The sequence below is a fragment of the Cyanistes caeruleus genome, chromosome Z, assembly GCF_971803275.1.
Source record: "Cyanistes caeruleus chromosome Z, bCyaCae1.hap1.1, whole genome shotgun sequence".
Lineage (NCBI taxonomy): Eukaryota > Metazoa > Chordata > Aves > Passeriformes > Paridae > Cyanistes > Cyanistes caeruleus.
The window spans coordinates 23454763-23471082 of record NC_141732.1 but is presented as its reverse complement, the minus strand read 5'-3'; the positions used below and the strand labels follow the sequence as shown (position 1 = coordinate 23471082).

At 39.0% G+C, this 16320-nt stretch overlaps 1 protein-coding gene across 2 annotated transcripts in view; it reads right to left on the bottom strand.

Annotated features, from left to right (window-relative positions):
* TNFAIP8 (TNF alpha induced protein 8) overlaps positions 1–16320 on the bottom strand; it is a 56512-nt gene that overhangs the window by 21082 nt on the left and 19110 nt on the right. The window contains exon 1 of one of the 2 annotated variants that reach the window (XM_086868514.1): positions 11029–11100. The exons of the other annotated variant lie outside the window; for it this stretch is intronic. Within the exon in view, the coding sequence (XP_086724640.1) occupies position 11029 (1 nt within the window). The 5' untranslated portion in view covers positions 11030–11100. Of the gene's footprint in view, positions 1–11028; positions 11101–16320 lie in introns of those variants that run through there. 2 annotated transcript variants of the gene reach the window in all.

The window sequence follows — 16320 nt, the reverse complement described above, 5'->3', positions numbered from 1 at the left end:
AGAAGTGAGCGCATTTCACCGAGAGTCAGAAGGAGCCAAAGCTCCCAGCTAGCCGCTCTGCACTGGGGCACAGAGGAAAAGAAAATAAACTCCTCAGAGTGTAACATTCCCTCGTTCTCGTTAACGCTTAAACGCTCACAAAGCTGGGAAGACCAGATGTAGGTAGGATGGTCTTGTAAATGACAGACTATGAACTCTTTACCTACAGCAAAGCTCCTCTGCGGACTGGGGCAAACAATACCTCAGAATGTATGCACTTGAATCCTATTTACCATTATTTTATGATAAGGACTGTCCTCTGCCAGGTACTCCTCCCACAGCTAGGAAAGACAGATTTCATTTTATTTAAAGGCTTTTGGTGACACTGCCCATTTCTTGTTTTGCAATACACATAATTCCATGGGCTCCTTAGAGATGTTCCTTAAGAAGCTAGCTGTCTTCTACAGGCCTTATCATCCCCTGCGGTGTACAACACTCCATCCTTGTAAACACAGAGAATGAAATTGAGTATTACCCTAATTACAACACTGGAGTAGCTAAAGAAGCCACATTTTCAAGGTAAAAAAAAAAAAAAAAAAAAAAAAAAAAAGTAAAATTAAATTAAATTACTAGTTTGAGGTAATTAGGAGATTAAAACCACTCAAAAAGCTTCACACAGAACAGACGAGGAACAGGAAGAAACATAAGGTTAGTCCAGAAGAACTGCAATAGCCTCTGGGGTCCTTTAATCAAAGGAGGTGTTGTAGAGAGATAGGAATATAAACCAGCATCAAGACCTCTGCATGATCAGATTCACATATTAGATGGATGCCTTTTGTTGTTTTAGATGACAGACAGACACAGAGAGATAATAAGACTTGTGATTAAATGTCAGCAAGTTCTACAAATTAGGATTTCTCAAATCTCTCAGAAACTTTATACAACACTGGATAGATAAAATCCAGTGATTTTATTTTGGTTCTTCCCCACAGAATCAAAATCATTTCATCATGCAGTCCTGTTACTCCTGCATACAGGGTCTCAATTCAGACTCAATAAATTGTTTTTTCTTTCGTTTTGGTTGCTAGGCTTCTTAAAAATATATGCACTGGCTGAAAAAACTCCAACCTGGCTAAAGACTGGTTAGATATGTAATTTTCTGCTCTCAGGTTAAGCAAGGATCTGTATTGGTATACAATAATGGTAAATCCTCACCTTTTTCAGATTCTGCACCCAATCAGCTTTAATTATTTTACTTAGAAAAACAACAAAAGTAACAGAATGGGGCAGGTTAAAATTAAATAGTCTGTGAAAAACACTGGAGCCTAGGTAACACATGACACTACATCTACAGGGAAGTGACATTTATCAAAGCATCTAGATTGATCTGCATCCCATGGTGAGTAAAAAGCCCGGAAACCCCAAAAAATCCCACTTTAATTGTAAACCGTGCATGTGATTTGGAATAGGAATGACAAAAAAAAAAAAGACAAAAGTTCCAAAAACATAATTAGTAGGTGCAGCTAAATTTCATAGGACAGATTCTCTTACAGAAGAATATCTTCCTCCAATGAAGGCCTAAAACTCACCACACATTTGGACAGACACTGTTGTGGAGGGAAGGCCAGAATTCCCAGAGGAAAATGAAACTGTGTGCAACACAAAAAAAAATAAAAATAAAATATGGGATGACATATTTCAGTGGCTAAAAGCCTAAAAGCTTCAAAGCTGGGTAAGACAAGAGGAGAATGGTGCTTTCCACCCTTCTCTGCTGAAACAAAAAAACTTCTGGTTTTACTTTGCAAAAAAATTTAGCAAGTTTTGGTTTGGCTTGGCTTTTAACTCATCATCTGTAAATTGTCCTGACTTCTGCTAAACCCTAAGGGAGGGTTACCACAGCAAGAGCAGACTAGAGCCAGGCCCTGGCTCACTACAGTAGCACATGGGGAATTTGAAGGGATGGGTCAGCACGTCCCCTGTTCAGGTCAAAACCCTGCTTATGTTCTGTGTCACAATCAATGCTGAGACAGCTCTCTTTACACAAGGGTTATTTCATTAGATACAGAAGCTGAAAATCCTATTATGTATTTTGTAACTGTATAAGATAAATAGTAAGCATCTTCATAGAAAAAAAAATTTAAAAAAATTAAAAAATGGTGCTAAAATTGCTGTCAAGAAGACTCTGAAATGTCAAAAAAGACTATAATGTTTTGTTTCATAAGAAAGAGGAAGCAGCACTACTACCAGAAAAGTACCAGGAAGAAGCTTTCAAAAGGAGGCAGCTGCCATGGAAGCAAGACTAAATCTTCTACTGAAAGAAAAACCCTGTCCAGCTCTAGAACAGTTCTACAGAAGGACATGGTAATGTCACACTTCAGACATTACACATCCATGGGATTTAGGAAAAAAACCCCAAACTTCCCCGTATTTTGTTAACATAATTAAAGTTGTCTGGTGAATAGCTTCTGCTCTTCTGGAATGGCACATTCAATGGATTGTAAACCTTTAAACAATAAAAAAAAAATAAGATCTATGCCCAACTACAACTCTGACACAGATGATAGTCACTAGTCCTTTTCCCTAAGTCAGTTGTGTCTTTTCCTGACTGTAACTTACTGAATTATTTGACACCACATGACAGACTCTGATAGCAGATGAGGAAATCTGTATTTCCCACCACACTCCCAACTGTGAGGAAAAGGTATACAAGTAAACTCTGCACGTGATATGGAAACAAAATGTTGTAGGTCAGATTCTCTTACAGAAAACAAAAGTAACTTCCTACAATGAAGGGCTTAAAACCCACCACACATTTGGACAGAAAATGTAGCAGAGGGCAGGCCAGTATTCCTGGGGGATAAATACAGAGAAACCTTTTTTCCATTTCTACTTTTAGCCACAGTAAGCTGTTGTACCTATTTCTGGTACTAGAAGTTTGGATTAACAGATTTTCAGCATCTGAGGCTCTTCAATGCATGTTGATTATAGATACATGAGGCAAGTTTTCACACAGGATAAGGAGACCATTGGATACTATCTTGGATCACACATGTATTTTTTTTTATGTATTATTTTAATATATTTGCAAAATGTACTTGGAAATTATGTGCCACACTATAATGCATTTCACAAATTTTCAAGCATTTTTACTTTTTCTCAAACTAATGTTCTGAGAGGGAGCAAGATGTAAGTTTGTTATATTTAAGTCTAAGACCTTCCAAGCAGAAAAAAGGGTAAAAAAAAAGGTATCAGGTCTGGTCTGCATACATGTATCCAAACATCCTGCCCTCTCATAAAGGCAACAAGATGCTTACACAGTATCTCAGGAAAAAAAAAACAACAAACAAACAAACCATACAAATAAGGGGGGTTTTTTCCTCATAGAAATAAGAGGAGAATTGTTAAATTCAAGTCTGGAAGCCATGTTGAGATATCATTAGGAAATTACCTATAGCTATTGTTTCTGCAAGTCATGCCATAATAACTTGTAGAATTTACCTGAAAGACCATTTCACAGAAGTTACTGATTGAGTAAGCAGGCAAAGACAGCACTGAGGAGTGCTCTTGACTTGCTCCTTTGCTCCTTTCCTGCATTGCTTCCAGTATCATTACAACCTTTCCCTCAGGCAGGCAGATCATAATTGCACTGAGTTTCACGATGCACAGATTTATGAAACAGGAAATATTTTCATTTTCTAGCGCTTCTGTGTTAGTCCAGACTGGTGGGTGAGCTCTCAGAGCACTGAGATCTTGCAGCACAAAAGCAGGATCTGCTGCCTCTTCCAGCACTGTCCATCACGAAGCTGCACGCAGACATGGTGTGTGCAGGACGGGGCACGGGGACAGCGTGGAGAGAGTGGCACAGTCACAGGAAAAACAAAGTGAAGCTTCAGCTTTCTTGTCGAAACAAAGAATTGTATTAAGCCCGCTTTATCTAAGTTGTTCTGCTTTCAGTTAATGCACTTAAACAGCTGCACGCAGACCAGGCAAGCTGGGAAAACCAAGAAGTTATTTTAAAGTTATTTCCTAACCCAGAGGTAGAGCAACACCATCTGTAGCTGTATTACTTCTACTATTGCAACAGAAAGTGCAATAGGCACTGTCCGTGAGGTGTGAGCGCAGCAAAACCAAATTCCAACTCTTACGCAATTTAATTATTTTGGAGCTGAGTAGAAAAAAATAAAATAAAAAACATCTTGATTAGCTGTGTGATTTTAATAGGACTGTTTATACAGTATGTAAGTAAGAATATCAAGTACAATAGCCTCTCTGTTGCTGTAGTCAGATTTACTACTTTGTTATATCCTACCATAAACAAGACATATATCAAAATAACCTAGACAGTGCTTAGCTTATGATCAATGTCAAAAATACTGTTTTCAGCACTAGTGAGTGTTTCCATGTAACAGTGCAACTCTAACATTTCAGTAAAATATGGTGCAGAATTTCAAACCCATTTTTCAACATGCACATAACCTATCAGGTAGTTTTTATCTTAGGAAAATTCAGCCCCCGTAAAGACAGAGAAACAAAATAAATAAAATGTTTATGAGCTATAATCCAGATCTGAAAAATACGTGTACTCCTGGGTTTGGTCTGATTGCTGCTGCTTGTTATTCCTTAACTCGTTATTTCTGCTTTGCCCAAACACACTTCAGGCCAAAGCAGAAGATTACTGCACTTGCTAAAACACTCACAATACCCCCACCTGTTGGGGAAATCCTTGCATGATACTCCAGTGTGTGTTTCTACCACGTGGTTAATAAATTATAGAAGTTAAAAATGATAAATTAAGAGATTTTAAAAACATGTTATTGTCACCTGGTAATTTTACTAGAGGATCACTCAATGGCATTTGCACCATGCTTGGCATCCAGTATTTCATTCTATTCCTCTCCCCTCTCCATGCTGCTCTCCTTTCATTTTTCTAGATCTTCCTGTTGAAACATCCGTTCTCCACCCGCTACAGGTGCACTGAGGTCTGTCCATACTTTCATTTCCAAATGGTATAAGCAAAATATGGCAAATCAGGTGCTTAATGAACCCACAGCACACTGCTGGTGTGGCCCTTCAGAGTGAGCAAACCTAGGGCTTCACCACAGGGTTAGCTGTACAGAAGTGTGTCTGAAGACCTCCTTTTGACAATGAACCGGCCGAATGAGCAGCGGTGTGTGACGGCAGAGGAATGCACAACAAGCCTACCAAGTGAGGAATAGGAAAAAGCAGACAGATCTTGGGCCCCATATGGATGCAGTTAAACTTCCCTAGCACACAGTCCTCACCCCAGCTCCTGACAGAAAATTGATGGAGATGGGGCAGGGAGACACCTGCACAAAAGGGCTCCATAAAGCCGCACCTGCTTTATATTGAACATAACTTTGCTACAACATTTGAAAGTCCCATCTCTGCAATATCCATGACCACATTTATAAATATTCAGAGCTAATAGCAGAAGAAGACATTGTGATAGTAACCACCTGGCAAACTGTCAAGACAGCGTGCAGTGTGCATCTTCCAAACCACTGTCCTTGTCACAAACATGTTGATATTTGTCACAAATACCACAAATATTTGTCACAAATAGTGACATCAGCTGTTTTTAAGCTATTGTGGACTCCACTTAAAAAGCTCATGTGCTTAAGAGGTCAGGAAACTCCTTCACTTAGCCTAAAAATTCATCTATCTTCATTAATTTTAGCTGCATCTCCCATTAACTGTTGGATTATCAGTCACAGCACTGTCTTGGCACAGGCCTGGGATGGTGGCTCAGACTGATCCTTACCTTTCAGCTTCACAGTGATCATTACTTGTTACAGAACAACACATTGCCAGGGTACAAGAATGCTCTCAGCTCAGAAAAGGGTTTCACTAGTACATTGTTTATCTTTCAAAATCTCTCTTAAAATTCACACACAAAGCAGCACTGTGACTTCTGAGATGTGAATTCTGATATAACTCTGATTTCTTGTCTGTACATATCATGTTGCCAAACCCCACTAAATAATAAGAGGTCTTGTAGACATAGATATCATGCCCTGAGAGTAGCTAACCTATCCAGAAGTTAGCAGTTAGTGAAGACAAGTTTTCAGTGCATAAGCAAGCATAAAACAATTCCTCAAGAGCAAACATATCAAATAATATTCAATGGCTTGGTTTTTATTGTCATGGCTTAGCCCCAGCTGGCAACTGATCCCCACAGAGCTGCTCACTCACTCCTGCCCAGGGCTAGGGGACAGAATTGGAAAGCCAAAAGTGAGAAAACTCGTGGGTTGAAATACAGCTTAATAGGCAAAGCAAAAGCTGCACACACAAGCAAAGCAGAACAAGGGATTCATTCACCACTTCCCATGGGCAGGGAGGTGTTCAGCCATCTCCAAGACAGCTGGGCTCCATCACAGGTACCAGTGACTTGGCAAGACAAATGTTATCACTCTGAATGTCCCTCTCTCCCTTCTTCTTCCCCCAGCTTTATATGCTGAGCATGACACCATACGGTCTGGAGTCTCCCCATAGTCAGTCTGGGTCAGCTGTCGTGGCTGTTTCGCCTCCCAACTTCAGCCCCAAACCACTTGTTGGTGGGGTGGGGAGCAGAAAAGGCCTTGGCTTTGTGCAAGTAGTGAGGAAAACACCCCTGTATTTACACTGTTTCCAGCAGAAATCCAACACACTGCCCCGTACCCGGTACTGTGAAGATTAGCTCTGCCACAGCCAAACCCAGCACAGCTATCCAGGAAGAGGAGATAACAGCTGCTGATGGTTTGGGAATTTCGTACAGGTTGTGGAGGAAGTTAAAGAGACAGTGTGAGGGTCTTGCACCAGACCATGCCACATGTACAGACACTGGCTTATAGCACTGATTCTTCAAACAGCAAACACTTCACTGACTATTTTCACTTTTTTTCCTGTAAAAGGACCACTCACAAATTGCTCCTGCCAATAGTGCTATGCCAAGCAGAGAGCAGCAATGGAGAGAATGAGACTGTGATCTGCATGAACAGAGGCAGGAAAATGCAATCCTCTGGTCTGGTGAAGAGTACAGCAGATCAGAGCTAGTTCTGTAGTTTTGTTACACAGGAAAATAAGCTTCCCAGCAGTAGTTTATGGTATAATTCTTATGAGATAGTTATGTTACTATATGAAGTTGTAGCCTTTGCAAAAATAAAAGCGAGGCCTAAGAAACTGAGGGGTAGACCACCAAAAACATGAATTCAAAAAAATCCCTGCACCAAAAATAGAAGTGATACCACAATGTCACAGTTTCCCCAGACAGGGAGAGGGAGTCAGTGTGCTACACAGAACCTGACAGCACCACCACAGGCTGTTAGAAGAGATACTATACCATATATATTGCTCTCAGTAATAAATAAAAGGTATTGCCAGATGCTTGTGCATCGAAACTCAGTGCTAGAACAATTTTAATTAAAAATTAATATTAAATATTAAATAAAGATATTAAAAAAAGATAGTCTAGTATCACATAGCCAAAACTCAAAAAGAGCTTGGAAACCAAATGTCTGAGCTGGTGTTAAATACAGTACATTTTAAGCTGTGCTACTGGAGTGTGTCACAACTAAAGGCTTTTGGTTTTGGGTTTTTTTTAAGGTATGGCAGTGATACTGGCCGAACAGGAAACTGAGTATTATCTTAAAAAAGGGCAAGTTTCTGTTCATATAAAAGTGGTGTAGATGTGGGAAAACACATGTGTCTCAGTTTGTGAGGGCTGTGTTCCAGTCCCAAGCACACAATCCAAGTGTTTTGCTAATGTGTAACAAACTATGCCCTTTCCCTCCAAGACGTCAAAGACATTAATTATGCAAACAATCAAAACACAACTTGCATATCAAATGGAGATCTTATTAAAAAAAAAACCTTTAAAAAAAGAATCTCCTTTAAATACAAATTTAATTAAGAGCTTAAGAGATATTTAAATTAATATTAAACTGAAGCAGGGTTTGCTCTTTAAAACCTGAATTTAGCTACAGTTTACATTCACAAGCCAGATGTACCTAATTATATGGTATTCCTTCAAATAACCATATTGATTTCTGCTTGTTCCAAATTGGCTTTAAATCATTTTATTATTTGCATAAACTTAGACTGAAGCCAGAAAGCATCTGGAAGAACACTTGCAAAAGCTGGCGCTTTTTTTGTTGTTGTTGTTTGGGTTTTTTTGTTTTTAAATATTAACTGTGTTTTAAAATGCTGGGAATTCAATACCCAAAGAAACTCAGGAAGTCATGGAAGTCTTAGAGAGATGATTTTCAGCACTTGCCCTCTCTGGTTTATGGTAACATTTTCGTAACTAAATCACACTTGAGAAAATAGCACTTGAGGTTGGTCCAAGTGTGAATATCTACCAGAGCTGAACCATCTTCCTCTTCCTCCTCTCCATCCACCATGCCAGCATAGGCATGTGGTGCCCATTTTATAGGACATATATAGCTAACCTTTAATTAGTTTTGTTTTTTGGGTTCTTGGGGGTTTTTTTGTCTGGGGGAATTTAAACCACAACTAGTTTTTTTTGTTAGTTTTTTTTTTTTAATATATAATAAATCAATTGCAGCTAAAAGTAAGTATTTGTCTCAAAAAGAAAGTCCTAGATGATCTCTAATCTGGTTAGAGAAAGTGAAAATTCATACTTTACCAATTTTTCTCTCTATTAAGTAAGGATACACTAGTGAGCAATGTTCACACAAATTGTACATGTAAATTCTGGTTAGCATTTCCACATTGCATTAAAAATTCTATATTGGACTTGCTTGCTCTCAAACAAACCAAACAAAGAAAACACATCAGAATTTTTCTGGACTCCACAAGAGTTTATTTCAGAGAAGTATGAGAGAAGTATGTCTAACTTCTCAACAATTTTATCCACTTTACAGGAAACTCATACTTCAGCCCTTAGAATGCTTTAGCAACAATAACAACACAATTTGCACTCTGGGGCTCAGCCAAACTGAATACCACTTCACGGGGTTATTGCAAGACTTTCAGGAACTATTTCAAGTATTCAGTTTCCAAAAAAAAAACAAAACACATAAGTCTTGGATAACAAGATCTGAACAAGACTTCTTAGTCTTGTTGCTCAATATCTTATTTACAGAAAGGTGAATTATGGCACATACTTGAGATGATTTACCTGTTCAGGTGATGGTCTGGCAGGGCTGTGCTTCTGCAATTCTTCCTAAAAGCTTAGGACTTTAAAGTGTGTTTCCAAAATCTGAGACTCAGTATGGACAACAGCTGCTATCTTTGTACCACAGAAAATAAATGGGACAAGAGAAAGGATAAAGACTGCCACTGCCTCTGCATACAAGGAATTGGATCAGCACTTGGATCAGAAATCCCACGTAACAAACTTTCTGAGAGTTGCACTGAGGTCAAGTCTCTTAGAAGAGATCCACCTGCTCCCCTCCGTGCATCCCACATCCATCCCCCCTGGACATGTCAGCGACTGATGTAGGTCATGGAGCACTTGCTAGTGGTTCTGGCAGATGCCACGAGGTGGCAACAGCACCCTGAGTAAAAAAGAGCAGGTCTTGAAAGAGTTTTGCTCATCTAGGGAGCAGAGCAGGAAAGCACTGGTTAAAATGTCAAGCAAGAGGCTTCCCATACAGCCCTGTGACAGCACTTTATACTGCAACACACAGAAAGGCTGAAAGTGTGTTTTGTACATGCTGGTACGGCAAATCTGGAGAACTAAATGTTTCTGAAGCAGCGGACACCACCTGAAATCAGTTGGCAAAAATACCAGGTAGCAGTACAAAATACCAATAATTTTTTCCCAATCCAAATACCAGATAGGTTTGGAAAAAAGTACATCTAGAGGACAGCTACGTTATGATGGCAATACAGCAGATGATGTGGTGGTAACAGCTTGGCTCCATTAATTTGAAACCACACTAAAATTTCAAGTATCCCTTCAAAGTATGGACCCAACTGTGCTACTCATGAGGCTCAGCCCTTGCTCCCAGCTGCAATGACTTACTTCAGACCGGCTCTGCCCTCTGTGTGTTTTCCTTCCCTGTCCTGCCATTGCCTTTCCAGAAATGGGGTAATTTAACCTTCTTTTTCCTTTGGAGAGGATGTGCTGAGTTACCTGTAACTCAACTTCCCAGCTGCAAAGTCAGGGCCAGAATTTCCTCTTATGGGACATACAGGATTGTTTTGCATGCAGAGGTGGTGGATCATTGAGGGGGGATAGAGTAAAATTGAAATGCCCATCATAAACCACAAATACCATACATAAAGATTGCATATGCAACCTCAACTAGGTCTGAAAAACATCCCTAAGTATTAGGCTTTTCTTCATCTTACTTCCACAAAAAGACAGTGTCTCATTAATTTTGTGAGAATTCAAATATTCAAAAGACATTTTTCTTTTGAAAATTAAGAGCAACTCAGATGGTGGCAAAAGGATGGTATACCAAAAATTAGGTAATAGTTGTTGTTTCTGTGTCCACCATAAAACTGCATTTATCTGGAGCATCTCCCTTCAATATATTTTTCTTTGCAGCTAATTTAAAGTAACAGAGATGCGATCAGAAAAATTAGGATATTCTACTTTAATCAGTGTTGGGTAGAGACAATTGCCTGCCACATTTTTAGATGTGTAGGAAAATAAAAATTACTAAATCTATATTTTCTACTTCTTGTCTGCTTAGAGCACTTAATCCTAAATGCATGACAAATGCATTTACATTCCCTATGAAAAAGGATGAAGCAGGAACCGCCACCACTTAAAACATCCCCTTTACTCAAAATAATGCTATCTAAGCAAGTAAGATTTTCCCCAAAATCTTGATCTGTATTTTAAGCCAATGTAGAGTTATCAAGTTCTTCATCTCTGTAAGTGAAATTGAAAAGCAAATCTCCATTAACAAATCTTCATTACCAAATACCAGACATGATACAGTTGTCTTTAATGAAACTAAGAGAACAGTAAGGAACATGTCAACTGAAAGCACTAAAATAGCATCTATTTAGCACCAAGCTCATATGTTCACTTGGCTGTATAGCACCTGGACTTTTATAACCAAACACTCTTACTTGAGCTCAGTGCAGTTGGCTGTGTGTAGAGAGCAGTAGCAAGTCCAGTCGATGAACAGAAAAGCAGAGCTGAAATGTGGCATTATGAGGCCAGGCTACAAATATATTTGACTCAAACTAATGCAATGCCTTCCCAAAACAGATAATTTCAACATCTACATAACATGGATTATTTTTAACATCGGGAAAAAGCCAGCAGGAACTTACCTGACAGTAAACAGTGAGCATGTTTGGGAAACATAATACCAAGGCCATCATGCTTCCCCGTTTCCTGAGAGTTTGCTTTCCTAATCCTTTGTGGGTTTAACTCCACAGTTTATACTGTAAATGCAGACTGACCTTCAAGTTTGTGACCAGTTCTTGACAGCTCTTCAATAATCACTGCACAAATAATCTAATTTCTTTTCAAAATTTCTATGGAATTTAAACACAGCAGACACCATATATAGATACCTGGAAATCTAGAAGTAAGTGTATCAAACAGCATGGATCAGGGGTTAAGAAGTGAAAACTTCTCTGCAAAAATCGCAGGGATGACAAAATGAAAACAAAAGCAGTTTTGGTCCTAATCACTGCAAGGAAGAAACAAAAAATCCAATTTGTCATAGTGGGTATCTGATCTTTATTCCAATATTTATCAAAAATAGGTGAAATACAAATAATTAATAGTGAATGAATGGGCAAATACTGGGAAAATTGACTACTACACTAAAATATTCAAGACAAATAAAGAAATCTGTCTAAATACAAAAAGTTAAGAAAAAGAATCTCATTCCTTTAAAAAAAGTTACTACTCAAAACAGGTACTTCGTGATGACTGATGCTTTGTATTATATTTGTGAACTTGATACACTTTTTTAAAATTTCTCTAGTTTTTAAGAAGCATGCAAGTATGCTCATCATGAAATGCTGCATTTTAAAGTCATAAGATGTAACAAATGTCAGCATATGCACATGCCTGAGGTGCTCCATGGCTGCATGCTCAACAAAGGTTCTGCAAAATCTGACTCTGGGCAACACAGATTTTGCAGAGCCTTTGTCAACCATGCAGCCATGGAGCACCTCAGGGATATGTACTGTCCACTCCTTCCAGACCCTTTGAAATGTGGTATCTGTGAACATTTATCCTTTGAAGAGTGTTGCACATTAGTGCCAACTCTTTCTCTTAAACGCAGCCGTAAAATTCTTCGCGGGACGAGATGCACAGAGGGCCAATGTGCACAACAACAACAACCAGAAACCACCCAGTTAATCATGTTTGTGCAACAAAGATCTGAAAGAAAGTAACGTATTTAATGACCACAGAGATTTATGCTCATTTTATCTGATCTCCAACTCAAGTCTACTTATATCTTTTTACCAATTGGTTTCTAAATGAAATCAAAACTGAACAGGGTTAGAAATGCTTGACACTGGCTGAGACTTGAAGTAAGAATTATTTTTTTTTATCACCATGAAGCTATTTCTAACATCCTTATATACAGAAATAAATCTCACAGATTATATTTACTCTTAATTCTTGTATTAACAATCTTCATTCACAGAAAGGTCTTGCTTCAGAAGTGCAGGATGTGAATTTTTTGGGCGACACAGGTACTACCTTTCCATGTGAAGGACATCTCTTTCCAGACAGGAACCAGGACTTCATGCATGTCAGCTTCTACTGATGGCCAGGAAGTCCTTACCCAGCCTACTGGTGGTTGTGAATCTCATGTAATCTGGTCAGATCTTTTTGAGGGTGCTGACATCTGATCCAGGGCTGTGTGCTGAAATCCCTTGGTCAGTAAGACAGCAGTTTTTTCCTCCCCAATTTTTTTTTTATGGCAAAACCCTCACGCATAAAGCTACAGATTTTTCATTTGACCTACCACGGGTTTCATGGAGTAAAAACACTGTAACTACAAATGTCCGCTCTAAAATTGGCGGTACAGGTAAGTTAATTATTCACAGGTAGTTTATACTAAAACTCACACTAGATATAAATGTTATTGACTAAACAAGACAAATGAAACTGTATCTTCTGCATCTCAGCAGAATTACCAACCCCAACAAACAAACAGTATATGCTTCTGCACTGAACCAGAGAGAAGCTAGTGATCAAAGTGTCTGATACACTTCTAGGAAAGGAAAAAGGGTTAGCAACATTATCAAAGATAAAGTCCAGGTAGTGACAAAAACCATTAACAGTTAACATCTGTGAAGGTACCCATAAGACTCTTGTTTAACTGTATTTGTGATACCTGATATTCTCTTAAAATGAAATATGTATTTCTATATTTATTTGCATTTTAGTGATTACAAAGTCTTTGGGGACCAGTTTCATTACAAAAATTAAGTAATTTAATTTTGGGCCAAAAGCTTGAGTATATTCAGCACCCCCATCACAAGCCTGTGCTATCATTCTGGTCTGACTAAACCTTGATTTACTGTAAAATAAGACAGCAGCATTAAAAAACTGCCTACTGGTTGGCTGTTCAGAAATAAACACAGAATTCAGAAATGCACACTTCATCCACAAAACAAAGCACTTTCAAATGTCATTCTGCTGTATTCCTAAAGGTTTTTGTTATCAGTAACCAATATCTTTAAGAGATGCTGTCTACTCACATTATGACTAAGCATGACTGGAACTGCTGGGGCAGACATGTGTTCACATCTCCTCCCTCCAGAAGGACACAAATAACTGGATCGTGCTGCTGTACTCTTAGCCTCTTAACAATCTTTAAATACCAAAAGCAGTTGACAGCACTTGAGGCAGAACAACAGAGGACAGTGAATGCAGATATGGAACACATCTGGAATTATCTGTAGTTATCAATAAACAACCCTCGCATCTCCTTCGAGTGAGTGCTCATTCATGCTCACACTCTTCCTCTGCTTCAGAGGAAACAGGTCTGCAGCCTTGAAAGACTCCTTCACAAAAGACATCAATGCCTGCCTAAGGTGCCCCATGAAACACTACCCCCAAACACAGGAAAATGCCAAGGAACCCAGCTGAGACCTGGCAGGAAGACATGGCGTGGCATGCATTGGCTACCTAAACCTGACAACCACGTCCCATGGGGCTGAGACACCCCTACATTAATGGGGCTGAAGCCATCTAGTTGACAAGGATAAGCATTGGGGAAGGGAAGCTGTCCCAGCATTCCCAAGGCTTCCAAGTATTTTTGAAGATGAGGCAGAAGTGCTCAGTAGGAACTTGTACCTCAGACTGAGAAGGGGGGCGGAAGGCACACAGCTGTTGTGCAAGGAATCCATAGGCTCAGAAACTGAAAAGCCATTGCTTTTTATAGTAAAAAGAGAGGTAAGGCTTAGGAATACTTTTACTTCAAGTTCTGCTTTTTCCAACTTTTGTGTTGGGTCTCTCACTAGCAGCCCAGATGTTTAATCAAACTGAGTTATCCTGTAAAACAACCTCCCAAAAGCCATTGGCTTCCCTGTGAAGGATAAAGATCTCACTGTTCTATTTATGGGATACATTATGGTTGGTAACTGTCAACACTAAAGCATGACAGTTCTTCTTTCAATGGGAAAATGCTAGACATCCCTCCATACCGCACGGAGCTGCTGTGCAGAGGGACACAGAAATGCTGCTTTAACCATCCAAGGATGCTGAGGACAGCAGCTTCCATGTAATGCAAACATGGATGGGACAATCCTCTACAACACCTTGTCTTGCCTTGCAGCATCCAGAAATAATTTAGAATTCTCAGAACAGCAATCCCAGCTTTTGTCAGGAACGGCTTATGCCCTGCATCATTGTATGTGGAATGTGGCATGAGACAGTTTGTCAGCTGATGGCATCACACTATATCAAAAACGTGTTCATCATGATACAGCTGAAACGAAATGGAAATTGTACAGTCTGTGTCCAAATGCAGAACAGAAGAAGAAAAAAACCACATATCCTTTCTGGCAGGAGTCCAAAGACGTGGTGGTGAGATGCAGCTGGAGGTAAAGACAGGAAGACAGTCTCTATAAGCAACAGCACTGCTTCCTTTCCTGAATATATCGACGAGTAACTGGTCATAACATTATATAAAAGACACAGCCTTTGCTAAATTATGGCTTATATTCTTCTGGAGACCGTACAGAAAATGAAGGGGAACACCTCAATCAACAGCTTTGTCCTGCTGTTATGACTTCAGCACCTCTTGTAGGGAAAATTCAAAGCAAGGTGATCTTCTGAAATAGCATTGGAGTCAGCTTAAATATTGTAATACTAGATGAAAGTTACTTGAAATACCTAAGGACTAGCACATAATAATTTGTTTTATTTTAATTCATGTTGTTAGGGGACATAAAAATAGGAGTTACCTGTTTATATTTTAAAAGTAAACCTGAAATTAGGAAGAAAGTTATAATTTCAAAGGCAATCAAAATATCTATTTTTGTTCATTTATACCAATGGAAAAAATAAATCCCTAAACAATCTACTCTTCAGGCATCTCTTGAAGAAGCTGGGAAAAATCCTGAATAGTAAAATCATACATCTATGTCTTCAGCACACTGGTTCAGCAGATAATTAATAGGGAAGAAAATCACAGCATCTTGGCTTCTGTGAATTATCCTGTTTTGTTGAAGCATCTCTGTCACAACTAATGCTATTTTAAATCACCTCTGTATTGTGAATTTTAGAACAAGAACTCAATATTCAGTCTAACCAGTTTAAAAAACAGTATCATTTTAGTTTTCTCATGTTATTTTGAAAAAGATACCGAAGATCAGGATTTAAGACTACCATCTCCCTTAGTTAATATTTTGAGTATGCTCAACAATCTCAGTTGTTCCTTCACATGCACTGACCTACAACTTGCATTGAAAACTTACACAGAAACAATTAAACAACTGCTAAGGAAGAATATTTTTAAAAACTCCATATGTTTGCCTACACCTGTACTTAGTGAGATGTTTATGGAGCGAAGGGTTTTTCTAATACACAACAGCCAGTGCACAGACATGTGGCTTGCAGGTACTACACTGGCCCTTCTCATACACATCCTGCCATGCAAACCTGCCACTGCTGACCCTGAGAGACAGATATTCATAAGAGCCAACTACAAAATTAACAATTAGACACAGCTACATAAATGGTTAAGATTAATGGGAAAAACCCTCAGTGTCTGCCATTTTTTGTTTTCCATACACCCATTGTACTTAGGCATTGCTGGGTCAAATTCCCCTGCAGTGCAGGGTAAATCTCACTTTGCTGTGACAAGTGGCACAATAAATGCCACACACTAGAGTGGCCCGACATAAACGTTACGGATCAGAAGCCTTAGTGAAAGGCAG